We start from the raw sequence: 15,224 nt of genomic DNA, 5'->3' as shown, positions 1-15,224 counted from the left end.
AGATAGCGAATGATGTGAAATCCTAGGGGAGACAAAAGGCATAGGGAATTTTTTACCTGCATACAGCTAGACGAGGTCAATCCCCGTACCCCCTGGGGTTGACCTGGTCTAGCTCCATACAGGTAAAAACTCCCTCTGCCTTTGTCTTCACTAGCATTTTACATCGTTTGCTATCTCAACGTACAACCGCACTGTTTTTGCAGCAGATATTCAAAGGAGATTTTCCTTGTGGGTGGAAGGATTAGGCCTTGTCTACACTTTAAGTGTACACTTGCGTGCTTCAGTGTAGACACTACTTACGCTGACGGGAGGAGTTGTCCCATCGTTTTAGGTAATCCAGCTCTCCAAGAGGAAGCAGCACTGTCTACACAGAGACTTGGGTCGGCTTAACACCCTGACCGACGTTGTTAAACCAACCTAATTTTCTAGTGTAGACCAGCCCTACATTAGTGTTTAGAAATTGTGCATACACAGGAAGGTTAGGCTCTGAGTATTTCAATGCCAGTAGAGGTTCCCTGGTTATAAAAGCAAATGAGTTAAAAGATAGAAGGTGAACAGCTCAGATGTGTTAATGTCACAGCTAACAAGCTCCTTGGCTCAAAGCATAACGGCTGCTGGAATATACAGAAGACAGAGCTGACACGATGGGCCATATATCACAAAATCCTCTTTCTCTCTAGTGAAAACAACATTGGCAAAGAAATTTGAGACTGTCTCCCTCAGATAGCTTGGCTGGAGACCTGCATAGGATTCCTAGTTCAGCAAATTGGGCAGAAGAATTTCTTCTCAGGTAGATTTTGCTTTAGTGGCCAGAAAAAAATGACTTTACTCTCCCCTTTGGTATGTTTTCCATCTTAATGAGGATGGTGTCTAGTTTGAGTGGCTATCAGGCTCAGAAATGCTGGTTCAGAGAGAATAAACATTTCTGTTCTATCTTTGTTGTTCTACTGTGCTCCCCACCACGATATCTAAGCACCTCATCGGCCCTGAGGAGTTTCTAATCAATTTTAAACGGAGCAGTTGGCCAATTCTAATCAAACCATTCATTGAAAGATTCCAGGTTGAGAAATGCTGTTGGTTACCTTCACTTTTTCCAGCAGTGAGTCAGAAAGGTGGAGGTCTTTTCAGGTAATGCAGGTGAACCTGCGCTCTTAGTAGGAGACATTAGTCATCTCTGAATGAAGACTGGCAGGGACTGGAGGCTTCAGATCTCCTTTCTCCCCATCAGATGGCTAAATTGAATTGAATTATCGTAATCATCGTTTAACATCAAACAGATTTTAAAGTAGGCCTTTGCCATGTATCTGCCTCAGTTTTCCAGCCTATATAACAAATGATTTAAGCTAGATCCCACCCCTGAGGGGTAGGTAACGGGGTTACATCCCTTTGCTCCCCTGCACAGGAGGATGCTACAGCAGTGCTAGGTGTTACTATCTCCTGTGGATGCTGAATGCTCAATATTCCTACTTCTAACGTTTGCTGATAGGAGAAAGTAAACAGCAAACACATCTGCCTCAGAGTCGAAAGGGGATGTGCACTCTGGGGGGGAAAAACACTTCAGACAAATAGAGTAGAAAAACAATGTACAATCAAATATACAAATAGTTTTGATACAGATGATTAAAAACAATCCATCAGTCACCTCGTACAACGCATAAAACCAACATTTTAAAACAGGATCTGGGGATGTCTTATCACAAGTCAACTCATCCCCCTGAGAAGTTTTGTAAGAGCAAACTTCTCTCTTGCACATGTAGGTCTGGGAAGGTTTGAACTGAAGCACAGGTGGAGGGTTTGAATGTTATCTAGTATCAGAGGGGTAGCCGTGTTAGTCTGAATCTGTAAAAAGCAACAGAGGGTCCTGTGGCACCTTTAAGACTAACAGAAGTATTGGGAGCATAAGCTTTCGTGGGTAAGAACCTCACTTCTTCAGATGCAAGAACCTCGAAAACTTATGCTCCCAATACTTCTGTTAGTCTTAAAGGTGCCACAGGACCCTCTGTTGAATGTTCTCTAGGGCATTGCATGACAAACCAATGTAAACCTAAACGGATAGAGGGAGAGATTGAGGCTTTCATGGAAGTCTCTCTGCAGGATTGCCACACTGGAAGACCCAAGCCAGTTTTGGAGGTGGATTATTGCTATTTAGTGTAACATGTGGCCCTCTTGAATAATTTGGAGGGGCAATGAGTGACTGCCGATTTAAAAAAAAATAAATACTCCAGGTAGAGTGACGAGGAAGCCATCACATTTGTGTGGACAGTGCCACTCCAGTGGGAACAGGCTATGCTCCTGTCTTTTAGTTCATTGTCTTAAAACAGGAAGTCAAAGCAAGGGTGGCCAGCTCAGTGGGTGATCTCATGGTGTGAGAGGTTGTATCGTAGCAAAGCAATACCTGTCTCCACCCCCCACGTTTCACAGAGCTTGGACAGAGGTCTGGTTCCCAGCTCCACGGGCAGTTGGAATGAAGGTCTGTTAAGTAGGTTGCCGTTGCTGCTGGACACAACGGGAACGGACCGGTACCCTGATCTCCGTTCCTTGTCTCTCGTTCCCATCCTGTTCTTCAGCATGGGTGCTGAATCGGACAGCTGAGCTGTCCTGTCCTTGGCCAGTACCTGTGCTAATAGTGGTCTGGTCATACCTCCTCCCTTGCTGCTCTTGATTACGTATTACAGAGAAAGCTCTGAACTACAGTGCCTGCTGCATGCTTCACCCTAGTTCTGTCGGCATGAGCAGCTCTGAATTGTTTAGGGGCAGGGAAGGGCTGCTCACCGTTGCAGTCAGCTCCGATCCTCCACCACTTTTCAGCCCTGTCCTGTTAAAGCTTTTCCATGGGTGTCTTAAAAAAACATTACTGGTAACCCCCTTCAGGCTGTGAGAGCACATCCAGCCTTATCGGTACCCCAGGGGAATGAAGGCCTGTCCCCCACCCTTTCTGTTAATGACGGAGCAAGGAAAAGAGATGCCAGTGGTTTGCCACCCTTGTAGGCTTCGTTTCACATTTTGCCAGTCAGTCAGAATCACTCTGATTAAAGCCCTTGAATTTCAACCCCACCATTGTCCCGGCTCTGGCTTTTTTAAGCCAAGCGGCCCATTGGTTGGCACATGGAAGTGGAGGGGTCTGACAATCCCTGCACAGAGAAGGTGGAGATGGAAGAGACCCCGTAGGTCCCATATTTTCCATAGACACCAAAGGTATTTGTCAAAATGAATCCGGTTGCATAGATAAATGAAGGACAGGCTTGTTGAAAGCGGTGCTCAGTCCCTACATGCTCGCTGGAACGAGACGTGGACCAGCCCTGTTCAGTCCTTCCAGGTCATCTCCAAGCTTCAACCAGATCTAGTTTAAAGAGGACTGGCAGAGCTGCCTTTGAGCAGTAGTTACGGGCCTTGGTGCTATTCTTCATTACAGGAGTCCCGCACGCCGCATAGATGAATTGTTACCATTCATACACTGATACATATCCAAGCTGCCTTGGCTGAAATAGCTTCCTCTGCTGACCAGGCCCGGCTGTTAATCTGATGTGTCCTTGGGCGGCGTGATGGACACAGTGAGGCCGAGGTACTCTGGATTCTCGGCAGTCGGAGTTGTGGTGAAGCCGTTGGTTGTGGAGACCGGTTCGGCAGGGTTGACTTTGGAAGGGTCCTGGTTCCAGTAGTAAGGGTTGTCAAAGGCCTGTGTGAAAGCACTCGCCAAGGAAAGGTTGTGTGGGGTCAGGTACTCTGGATTCTCCACTGCATTGGTGAAGCTGCCTTGGAAAGGGTTCTTTGGTTCCTTGATTAGCCCGTTCTTTCCCAGGTGTCCCTTTGGCTTCTCAAGCGTGGACACCTGGGATCTTTGGTGCTTGCTAGGCGAGAGGCAATCCTCCATCTGGTTCACGTACTCTACAAATGGGAGACAAAACGTCTCATGAATCACAGAAACTGGGCCTCCTTTACCAACGCCCCACGCAGCTTGGAGCCCTGGGGATGACACAGGACTACTCCGGCCCGTTCACTCTTAGTACTTTGCAAAGCCTAGCTTTTAAATCATTCCACCACTTTCCCACAACCAGGTAGCTTTCCTTTGCAGCTTCCTCTACCGGCCATTACCCTTAGACAGGCCAGGGGGCTGGGTGGCTCAAATTGTCTGGAAAGTCCTGTATTCTGGACAGATCAAACTTCCCCTGCTGTTCAGTCTGAATTTGCCCTTGCTTCATTTCATCCTCTTGCTCCCAGCTGTGTGACACTAAATGGTTCCTCCTGGAGGTTCACACCCTTTAGATTTCGGTGGGTGGGTGGGTCCCTTAGTGGTTTGGGAGGTGAGATTTTATACTTTGACTATCTCCCTTGCTGCCAGTCTTACTAAGCTCATGCTCCCTCTGCCCCGTTTTTCATTGTTTTACCTTTTCATCACTTTTTTCCCCCAGTGGAACCTGCAGAACAGCTCATTTTAGTGCCCTCCTTTCCCCTCCCCCCCAACATCCCCCCTCCGGGCCCAGCCTGGAAACTCAGAGAAATGGCCTAACTCCAAAGCTATAAAGCAACAAAAATGTAGGCGACGCCAACACAGCATCTCTAGCGCAGGGCGCAGGCATCTTTGCAAGAGTCTCAGGCCGGGGCTGTGGGGTTGGAGTGACCGACGTTGAGACGCAGGAGCCGCTTATCTAGTGCTGGATGGTTCCACCCAGTTGGCACGGTCTTTAAAATCACAACCGCCCTGTATCATGCTCTCTCCTACTCCTTCCTTAGGCCACGATCAGAAATTGCTTGAGGCTGGAGTGTTTCTGGCTAATGCTCTGCCCTTTGCTGAGCTCCCAAAGAACAGCTGAACCAGTGCTTACGGGACTGGCCTGAGCGGTCGGAGACACAGGGTCAATTTCCTGCTCCATCACACCTCCCCCCTTGCCCTGAGACCTTGGGCAAGTCACTTAGTTCTCTGTGCCTCAGTTCCCCATCTGTGCCTCCCAGGGGTTCTGAGGATAATTACATGGCCGTCGCTCACTCTGATGGAAATACTGGAGATAGACAGCGCTTTCCAAGTATTCATGAATTTGGTCTCGAAAGCTCCTGAGAGCCAGCTATCCTCATTTCAGAGGGGGAAACTGAGGCAGAGAGGGGCAGGGGACTTGCCTGAGGTCACCCAGTGTGTTGGTGGCAGCGCTGGGTATGGCTGCCCATCAGCTGAGTCCTAGTTCTGTGCATTTGCCCCAAGAACACCTCCCCTGCTGATGCTCAGCTTAGTCCCTGGCCAGAAAAGGGCAGTTTCCACAGTGGAGGGCTGGGCCCGACCTCCATACCTGGAGCTATGCTGCAGGAGGCCGGGCTGATGTGACTCTCTGCTTCCGGCCCCTCGTTCTTGTCACTTGAGACGCTGGTGGGGTCCTCGCTGTACCGCTGGAGGGTGCTGGCCTCCAGCGCGGGCGGGCTCTGAAGGGCTTTGCTCGCCACGGAGTCCCTGTCAAACGTGTCAGGAGTGGGGCCTTCCGCCTGCTCCAAGAGAGCCGGGCCCAGGTACGGGTAGTGGGCCGAGTCCTCTGCCTCCTCCGCATCCACCTGGGTCTCTGTCGTGCTCTAGGGAGTGTGAGGAGAACAAAGCGGGAGGGATGAGTGCTGAGGACCCTCCTCCGGTGAAGCTGGGATTCAGGCACCCAACAAGCCCCACGGAGAGGAGTTGCTTTTACCCCTCAGGTGAATGAAGGCAGCATTAGCAGCCAGGCCGGCTAGGGTCAGAGCCAGCCTAGAGGGAAGGCAGTTCCTGGGTCACCAGCGCCCCCCTCCGCAGCACCTGCTGTTCTCCCAGCCAGTCCTGACCTGCTCTCGCCTTGTGAATTCTCACCCGCCCGCAGCCCAGTCTGAATAAGTGAAGGCCCCGCGGCAGAGTACGCTGCGCTTACCCTGGTGGAAGGGATCCGGCTGCGGTAGCTGGCGGAGGGGTCTGCATTGAAGAAACCCTGGTGAGGGACCAGGTACTCCTCAGCGTCCACCAAGTCCTGCATGTCCTCCTCTTCCAGCAGGGCACGGTAGAAGGTGCTGTCTATGGGACTGGCTGGCCCCATCATGTCGTCATTCTATGGGGGGCAGAGGAGGGGAGTTTAGGGCATTTCACCTCGTTCTCATGCTCTACAAAGCACCAAGGACTCCCCAGGCTGGGATCACAACTCCAGGGCAAGTGGGCAGGCAGGACAATACTGTTGGGAAATTAGCCCTTAGCTGCCAGTCCTTCTGTGTAGGGGTGATTAACGGCCCCAAAAGGACGTCCCTTGAAGATTGGAACTATTCTTTGTACTTCTCTGGCATGTTCCATCACTAGATCCCCAAGCATGGGATGGACGTTCATTCTCCCCATGCCCCTGGGAGTAGGTCAGCATTATCCTGCCGCTACAGAAGGGGAACGTGAGCTCCAGCAAAGTGACTCGCCAGAGGCCGCCCAGTGAATCAGAGTCAGGGATAGAACCCAGGAGTGCTGGCTTGTAGTTCCCTGCCCTACACCGCACTTTAGCTTCCCAGCTGGCAGAGAAGAATCCCAAGCCCTGGACTTGCTGAGGAGCTGAATGGGGTGGGTGAAGCCAGCACACTAACTGTCTGGGTTGGGGTGCGAGTCCCCTAGTGGTGCCCCCACAGCAGGCCAAAGACTGAAAGGTTTTGGGAACCAAGCGGTGGGGAGGGAGATGGCTGCTGCCCGGGCCTCTCACTGGGAGACGGAGACACCCCCTGCTCCCTGCCAAGACCTGTGTAGTGATCTAAGCTGCTTCCACGTACCTGGATGACCACAAAGCGCTGTGGGTCCCTCGCCATACGGGAGAACTCTGTGACCAGCTCCCTGAACCTGGGGCGACACTCCGAGTCGATCATCCAACCTTCGGGCAGAGAGCAAGGTGCCAGTGAGCCCAAGGCACGTGCCGCACGTGTGAGACTGTGCTCACCGATACAGGAGCAGGGACTAGTGCTAGGGGCCTGGTGAAGAGACACCTCCCAGCCCTTACTTGTGACCCTCTCCTTGGAACACATGCCTGAGCATCGCCTCGACCCCAGGAGGCTGCACCACCAAGGCTGGCTTGAAGGACTTTTTAGCGTGTGGTGGGGTCCATCTCGCCTATTTACCCTCTGTCCCAATTAGGAGTAGGCAAAGCCCCAGTCCCTGTGTCCAGAAGGTAGCCGAGTTCACCCACCCATGCCACAGGCCAAATGTTGGCCTTTCCTGCAAAGACGCCCTGCCCTCTGGGACTGGTTGAACAGAGCTGGCTATTACCCATCCCAGAGGCTAGGCCCCAGGGTCTTTACCCAACAAATTCACCCACAAGCCTCGGTTACGTAGTAGCAAGAGGAACCCCATCCTCTGAACTCTGGAGCCTTTTCTTCTGAGCCTCCAAGACCAAACGTGCCTCCCGCCAGTACAACCCAGAAGTAGAGAATGGTCGGGGGTGGCTAGCGGATGCCCGTGACGGTTAGGGTTCTCCGTACATTTCACCATGATCATGTAGACGTCGATGGTGCAGATGGGAGGCTGGGGCAGCCGCTCTCCCTTCTCCAGGAGGTCGGGGATCTCTCGGGCCGGGATCCCGTCGTACGGCTTGGCACCAAAAGTCATCAGCTCCCAGACGGTCACTCCTGGAAAGACAGGCTCTTCAGGACCAGGAGCAATGGGACTTCCATCCCATGTCCCTTGCAGCTAGGGATCCCAGAGACAACGCAACATACCGTAGCTCCAGACATCGCTCTGGTGCGTGAATCTCCTGCGCAGGATGGACTCCAGAGCCATCCACTTGATGGGAACCTGGGGCCGGAAAAACACAGAGCAGACGGAGCCTGTTCATTTCATCCTTGCCTTGTCATGTGTTCAGGAGCAGGGAGAAACAGGATGGGTACTAAGAGCTGCCTGCAGATATGGGCCAGGCTCCCTAGTCAGACTACATCACCCATGATGCACCAGTCCCCTCTGGGTGCGGGAACATGGTGCATCATGGGAAGAGCCTGGTGCATAGCGGAGAATGGATGCTGTAGGGACCCAAATTATAGCTGCTGTGAGGCCCACGGTCGCATTTAGGAATGGAGGAATTTCGGGGTTGGGCCAAAATATTTTGGATTTAGATTTTGTGCTAAGAATTTGAGGTTTTGAACCAGTCTCAGCCAAGAGCTCGGCCATCCATCACAGGCCTTGTCGGCACTCAACAGCAAAACGTCCAGCAGGACCCGATGCCAGGAGGGAGGTAGCAGAGAGCTGCTAGGTCCGTGTACGGCAGGGCTTCTCAAACTGGGGGCTCGCAAGCTGTCAACCTCCACCCAAACCCCACTTCACCTCCAGCATTTACGATGGGGTTAAATATAAAAAAGTGTTTTTAATGTATAAGGGGGAGGGGTCACACTCAAGGCTTGCTGTGTGATGGGGGTCACCAGTACAAAGGTTTGAGAACCACTGGCGTACGGCCACTGAACGCAGCTCAGACATGTACCGGGCTAATTCCAGCAGGGTTTTGACTGCAAGGTGTACCCCTGACCTGGCCTGTCCAGCTGGACAAGACTGGACCTACAAGGGCTTGTGGGTGCGTCAGTTTGCTGCCAGGCCTGTGAATTGCAGAATGAGCTGGAACGGTGCATGGAGTCAGCACCCCCCTCATCCAGCGCAGCCAGACGCTCGGCTCGCTCGCTGCTTCTGATGACCGATTAGAGGGACACCGAATGGCAAAGAGGCCGCAGGCGTAAGCACCCAAGGAATACATTACAATGACGGCCCCTCCCAAATCTGTGCACCCCAGGGGGCCCTGACATGGCCCTGGTTTGGTTAGCTGCCCCTTGCTGGGGGGTGGGATGGGATGGAGTTAATGCAGGAGGCTCTCAGCCCGGCCAGCACTGGCAGTCATGGTTGCCACGTGATGCCAGGGAGCCATTGCTGTGGGGAAGTGTGGCACAGGGTGTCTCTGAGTGAAGGGTTGGGGTCTGGGCCCCGCCCCAGTGCCGCTGGCTTCTCCCAGTCCAGTTCCCTGGTACCCCCCACCTGGCTCACCTTCCCCCCGTCCGCGTGGTACTCTGTTTCATCGATGTCCAGCAGCCGGGCCAGGCCGAAGTCCGTGATTTTCACGTGGTTGGGGCTTTTCACCAGGACGTTGCGAGCAGCCAGGTCCCGGTGCACCAGCCGCACGTCCTCCAGGTAGCTCATCCCCTGGGGGGGGGGAGGGGGAAGGGCGGGAGGAACCAGCATGGAGACCCATAAGCACCTCAGCCCCATGGTGGAGTTCTCGGGACCCAGCTGGTTTGAGCCGCACCCCCTCCGCCCCCCCACTAGTAGTGCTCTGCGCCTCAGAAGATCTGAAAGCACTTTACAGACATTAGCCCCATTTTATAGATGGGGAAGCTGAGGCACAGAGCAGGAAAGAGACTTGCCTAAGGCCATCCAGTGAGTTAGTGGCATAGCCGGGTACAGAACACAGGGATCCTGATGCCCACCCACCTGCTCCAATTGCTAATCAATACTCCCCCTTCATTTATGGCTGGCCATCCTCCGCTTGTATACTACCCCCCTGTGCTGGAAGCAGCCTGCCCCCTACGGCCCTAGAGCTGGCGAAGCAGCTGCTGTGGCCGTGTAGCATGGGTGGGGTAGGAAACAGCAGCTGGGCTTTGATATTGATCGCTTCCTATGTTTGCGCAACACCTTTCAGCCTGAAAGAGCCAAACGGGCTTGACGAACGATGCGCCTACAGGGCTAATGCAGCCACCTCTGGGGAGTGGGGGGCAGCGTGAACGACCAGCACACTGTGTAATTTCAAGAAGAGATTTTTGGCCTCAGACTCCTGCGGCAACCCCCTTCCCAGCTCCATGCTTACAAGCCTGGCCACGGGGTCTTTAACACCCCCGCAGAGCAGAGGGGACCCCAGGGCCCAAAGAGCCTGGGAATTCTCCCCAGTGGGACGGCGGAGTTGGCCCTGCTGGAATGTGAACCTGTGATTTGTGGGTGGCAGGAAGGCGCTTGATGCTGATCGTCCCCCCGGCCTCTCTGGCAGGAGAGCTGCACCTGAACCCCCTCGCCCAACCCTGGGGCTCCTCCTACCTTTGCGATCTGCACACACCAGTTGAGCAGGTCCTGGGAGCCGATGCGGTCCTTGTTCTCCCGCACGTAGTCCAGCAGGCAGCCGTAGGGCATGAGCTGGGTGACCAGCTGCACTGTGGAGGTGAGGCAGATGCCCAGAAGGCGGGAGACGTAGGGGCTGCCCACGCCTGCCATCACATAGGCCTCCTGGGGAGGAGAGAAACTGGCTTGGAGCAAAATCAACCCCGGCAGGACTCGACTTGGGCATCATAGGGGAGATCCTGCCAGGAGCCCAGACTCGAGAGCTGGCTTCCCATCCCCCTGCACCACAGAAAGGCCACGTGTGGGTCCATGGGGCAGTCTCGTGGCCCTGCCCAGCTGCTCCTGCCAGCTGGGTTTTGATTTCCACAGCACGATCCAGCCAAGTCTGGGGCCTTGCAGCGGGGAGATCAAATTGCAGAGCTGCAAGGAAATGCCCTGAGCCGGAGAGTTTGTACCCGCTACCTACAGCCACGGATGGGAGCAAACCCAACGTGTATCAGACTAGGAGGGACCCGGCGGCTCATTAACTTTGAGCGAAGCCATGTCTGTTGGCCGGGGCACGGCTGAGCCTGGCAGACCGGGTCAGTGCCCTTCTGCACCTGCGCAGTGCTGACACGTGTGCCCCCAGGGCAGGTGTGCCCACCACAGCGCCCGTCTCCCACTCACGTCCAGGATCTCCTTGTTGGCCTTGGGCGACGTGTTCTCTCTCAAGACTTTAATGGCCACGGGAATCTTCACGCTCTCGCCGTCGGGGATCCAGATGCCCTGAGGGGAGGGAGGGATGGTGAGGGCACTCGCCGGGGCGGCACCTCAGGGCTCGAATGGGTGGTGCACAGGCAGCGCTAAGGAGGGCTGAGGGCTCCAAGCAAGGATGCAGCCGTGGGGCCGGACACTCGGGAGGGAGGGTAGAGACGCTGTCCAGCTGTGTCCTTTAGAGTCTCTCAGTGCTGCCTCACCCCCAGTCAGCTCCCCATCCCTCTCCTAGGTCCTGCGGAGCAGCAGCCTGGCCCCAGTTACCCGCTGCCCCCACCCCCCGCTCCGCCTGTCCCCGCCTCACCTTATACACGGTGCCGAAGGCCCCGGAGCCCAACACTTTCACCTTCTTCAGCTCGGTCTCCTTCAGGATCCGCATCTGGGCTTGATTGGGGAGGGCCCCGCTGGGCGTCAGCGGCTCCACCAGCTGCGAGGGGTGGGGAGGAGGGTCCTGTGTCAGCGAGGGCACGAGCTGGAGAGCCTCAGGCCCACGGGCTCCCCGCTGCAGCCCCCAGGCGACATGGAGACTCAGAACCCAGGATTGACCCCTCTGCGTGGCACCTTCAGGCCCTGCCCCAGAGCTTACCGTGGGGCAGCTGTCTCTCCTGTGGGCAGAGGGGGAGCGTCTGGGCTGTCCCCACTGGAGGATGGCAGGAGGGGTGGCTGTGAGGTATGGGGACAGCACACGCTTGCCTTTCTAAATCACCTGCACACTTTGCATGGGCCCAACCTGGGCACCGGTCATGAGGGACACCCAGGGTGGTCAACATCCTCCGTCCCCCCACAGTAACCCACCCACCTCCTCCCCCCACCAGTCACTCCTGCCCAGGGCGTCCCTTGGCTCATCTGGGATCCTCTGGCCACTCAGGTGCCCTGGGAGGCCTTGCCACATTACGGGCACCACCACGAGTGCCACTGGAAGCTTCCCTGAGTGTGCGGGGCAGATCCTTGGGCTTGTGGTGCCGTCCGTACCTCGGTCTCCTGCAGGAGGCGCCGCATGGCGTGCTTCCGCTCCTGCTGCCGCTTCCGCTTGATGCACACGACGATGATCAGGATCAAGACCAGGGCCAGGAGGGCGCCAACCACACCGGCTATGATGGACGTCACCTGGCTGGGAAAAGGGGGAGGCTGCTGGATGGGCTGGTTCCACTGTGGGGGCAGTCTAACCTGCGGGATTGGCTCTCTATGGGGGAACGGGGGATAGGGACGTTTGATGGGGGGCGGGGTGTAAAATCCAGGGCCTTCTCCAGAAACGAGCCCCCACGGGTGGCCCATTTGGAAGCCGTGACTTGTGACTCCTTGGTGGCCGGATGGTTAATGGTCTGCCTAGAAACAGCCCCTGGGGCTGGGAAGGCTGCGAGGGGGACAGAGCATCTGGCCCCATTGGCAGGGGACCAGGCTTGGCCAATCAGCTGCAGAAGGCTTCCTGGCCAGAGGGTGGTGCCTGGCAGAGCGCAAGGGGGCTGCAGGTGCGTAGGGGGTAGGGGGATGCTGAGCAGAAGGCAGATGGCATCAGCTCCCCCCAGGGAGAAGTGGACCCTGGCTACTGCCCAGGGTGCTGCCTGCCTGGGAAGTTGGCACAGAGGGGGCTGGGCAGATGGGGGTGCAGTACCTCGGCTTCTGATCCATGGGGCAGCCGTCTTCATCCCGGATCGTGCACCTGGGAAAGGACCCAGAGATGTTGCTTTGTTACTTGACGGGAGGCAGACGCGCCATAGAAAATCCTCCCACAGCCTTGGTTTCACTGCCAAGCAGTAGGGCATCCTGCCGGGCTGTGTCCCATGGGCCTCCATGCCGGTTTTCCCCCACCTGCAAACCTCTGCCCATCCCCACCCGCTTCGCCCCACTTTGCTGTCCCCTCCTAGGCCAGACTTGGCCCTTGGGATGTGCTGAATGCTGCAAGCAAAGAGCGATGCTCCGTGCCAGCCAGCGCCCAGACTCACGAGTGGCTGCAGTTGGAGGGGCACAGTTGGCAGACGCCATGTTCATCCGGATACTTCCAGATGGGCACAAAGGAGGAATCAGCCTTCACCCCGCTCGGGCACCTCTCCACACAGTATTGGGCATCTCTGTAATGGGCGCAGGCCACGCACTGGTCCGCCTCCTGCCAGGAAGGATACAGAGTGAGCACCGTGTGGATTTGCGGGGGAGGATGAAGAACCCAGGAATCCGGGGTCAGCCCAAAGCCTTGAGCCATAGTAGAAACTGGTTGGGAATGCAGATCCCCTCCCCCGTCCTAAAGGGGCTTTCACACAATCTGCCCACCCCCGGGGCAGCTCCTCACCGATCCGTGGCAGGTCTCCGTGCCATTCTGGGGCAGGCACTCGGGGTGGCAGGAGAGGCAGCGGGTCCCGTTGACGTGTTCCCGGACGGCCCTGCCGGGAGAAAGAGCCTGAGTCAGTCGCTGCACTAAGGCACATTTCGCCCTCACCCCACGGTGCCCGCTGATGGGGCAGGACCTAGCTCCTGCCCCAGCCCAGCTGAGGAGCAGGCAGCAGTGGGAAAGCAGAGACGTGCCCCTTCCCCCCTCTCCCCCCAGGGCTGACACAGCCGCCTCTGCGACCAGGGGCCCAGCTTCAGATCCCTAAACTCAGGGCTGGAATGTGGTGCCTCACACGGGAGGCTCTGCCTGCTGTCCCGTAGGTTGACCTCTCACAGCCATGCCAGAGCTGGCCCGCGTCCTTCCCCATGGCGCCGCATTGTGGGCGGGGCTGGGATCGGGGCAGTGCCCAGCAGGGTCGTTCCCTGCATTGGTAAAGGACCGGGCTGCCACTCAAGACCCTGCAAGATCTGGGCCCCATCCCCACGCCAGAGAGGGAGGGTATGATGGGGCGGGGGGGCAGGTTGGGGATGGCTCCTAACCTACCCCCTGCTCCCACCAGGCACAGGCCACTGGGCAGCAGCTCCAGCACCCCATCTCCCGCCCTGCTGCACCCTGTTTAGCAAGATCCTCCCTAGGGGAGATACCCAGGGACTTTCCTCCCCTCCTCTATCCTCACCCCAAACCCAAGCAGGGCCACGCTATCCGTGCCAAAGGAGAAGGGGCCTGGCCATGGCTGGGCGGATGGCCCAGGGACTTGGTGGCATCCTCTGCCCTCATCGCATCCAGCCACAGTACCAAAGCCTCCCCCTTCTCCCTCTCACCCGGATCCCCACCCCAGGAGGCTTGCTGGGCACAGACACGCAGCGAGCCCAGCCGCTCAGACCCCCGCTTACCCGTCCAGAAGGTTGCAGGACTCCACGCACTCCTGCCCGCGCAGGAACTGCTCGCAGGCCACGCACTGCGTCGGGCCCGGCCCCCAGCACTGCCCCTTGGCACAGAGGCGGAAGCACACCAGCCCCTCGCTCTCTGGGGGGAGGACGCCATAGTTACACACTTGGAACCCAACCTGTATCCGCCGTCCCCTGGGGCAGCCAGACCAAAGGCCTTTCCCGGGGGGAACGCAGCCTCCACCGGGCACAGGCCCGCCGTGGATGTCAGCGCGGCATTTGGTGTCAGAGTGACAGCCAGGGACACATGGTACCATGTGGCACTGGGGGGCTGTGCACCAGCCAGCAGAGAGCACCCATTGGCACCCATCTAACATGGCAGTGCCACTCAAAGCCCAGGTGAGTTGGGCATAGGAGGAGTCCCTGGGCGGGGCAGAGAGCCGGACAGAGCCCTGGCAGAGGCCCCCACCCCTTACCACACTGCTTCACCGGCTTGTTGTCAGTCTGGAACAGCGTCTGGCGCCGGTTCCTGAAGATGGCTTTCCAGGGCACCTTCTGGAGGAAGCAGAGGTTGGGGTTCTGGTGGACCAGCACCATCCCGCTGCTGATCTCCTGCAGGGAGCGCAGGCCCAGCGAGACGATGGACAGGTTCTGCAGCGTCAGGGAGTAGGCACCGCTGCAGAGAGACATCGACAGGCACGGGGTGAGCCAGGAGGGGCAGGACAACGAAGCAAGAGTCAGAGGGTCCCTGCCAGCCCCACACTCTAGGGGGCTCTGGAACTGGGTCACATCCTCCCACGTGCTCCCTCTGAACCACAAACCCTGAGGGTGGCTTTTGTGAGCTGGCCTCTGGGCTGAGATACACCAAGCTCATTCCACATCTGCCAAATCCCAGCCACTGGGTTCGTCTCTAGGCTTCCATCCTGAAAGGCCCCATCACCACTGCCCTTGGGGAAGATCGGAGGACAGCTGGCTAGTACCACTCCCCCTCCTGTGACCAAGAGAACTGGGCACATCCCTGACTGGCTTGCGAGGCCCATCCGTTCTCTGGACCCCATCCGAGGGCCTGTTCCTCCCCACCCCGCGTCCCTGCCTGCGCACGCTCACTTGTGAAGCACTCGGCCTCGGATGATCCGGAGGTTCTCGAAGATGCTCAGGTCTGGGAAGGTCTCTGGCCAGGACTCGATGTATAAGAAGCCTGCGAAATGGAGCAGGA

At 56.8% G+C, this 15,224-nt stretch overlaps 1 protein-coding gene across 1 annotated transcript in view; it reads right to left on the bottom strand.

Moving 5' to 3' along the window:
• Positions 1 to 1,566: 1,566 nt before the first annotated feature.
• Positions 1,567 to 15,224, bottom strand: part of ERBB2 (erb-b2 receptor tyrosine kinase 2) — a 37,141-nt gene continuing 23,483 nt past the window's right edge. Inside the window, exons 11-27 of the mRNA XM_054014175.1 lie at positions 15,116 to 15,206; positions 14,485 to 14,684; positions 14,015 to 14,147; positions 13,083 to 13,173; positions 12,742 to 12,902; positions 12,411 to 12,458; positions 11,771 to 11,909; positions 11,103 to 11,225; positions 10,712 to 10,810; positions 10,025 to 10,210; positions 8,984 to 9,139; positions 7,681 to 7,756; positions 7,444 to 7,590; positions 6,742 to 6,839; positions 5,877 to 6,050; positions 5,280 to 5,553; positions 1,567 to 3,885 (exon numbers count right to left, since the gene is read on the bottom strand). Coding sequence (XP_053870150.1) covers positions 3,515 to 3,885; positions 5,280 to 5,553; positions 5,877 to 6,050; positions 6,742 to 6,839; positions 7,444 to 7,590; positions 7,681 to 7,756; positions 8,984 to 9,139; positions 10,025 to 10,210; positions 10,712 to 10,810; positions 11,103 to 11,225; positions 11,771 to 11,909; positions 12,411 to 12,458; positions 12,742 to 12,902; positions 13,083 to 13,173; positions 14,015 to 14,147; positions 14,485 to 14,684; positions 15,116 to 15,206 — 2,567 coding nt within the window. The 3' untranslated portion in view covers positions 1,567 to 3,514. The remainder of the gene's footprint in view (positions 3,886 to 5,279; positions 5,554 to 5,876; positions 6,051 to 6,741; positions 6,840 to 7,443; positions 7,591 to 7,680; positions 7,757 to 8,983; positions 9,140 to 10,024; positions 10,211 to 10,711; positions 10,811 to 11,102; positions 11,226 to 11,770; positions 11,910 to 12,410; positions 12,459 to 12,741; positions 12,903 to 13,082; positions 13,174 to 14,014; positions 14,148 to 14,484; positions 14,685 to 15,115; positions 15,207 to 15,224) is intronic.

Source organism: Malaclemys terrapin, chromosome 25 (assembly GCF_027887155.1).
Source record: "Malaclemys terrapin pileata isolate rMalTer1 chromosome 25, rMalTer1.hap1, whole genome shotgun sequence".
In the NCBI taxonomy this organism is placed as follows: Eukaryota; Metazoa; Chordata; order Testudines; family Emydidae; genus Malaclemys; species Malaclemys terrapin.
Note: the sequence above shows the minus strand (reverse complement) of the source record. Positions and strands in the feature narration are given on the sequence as shown.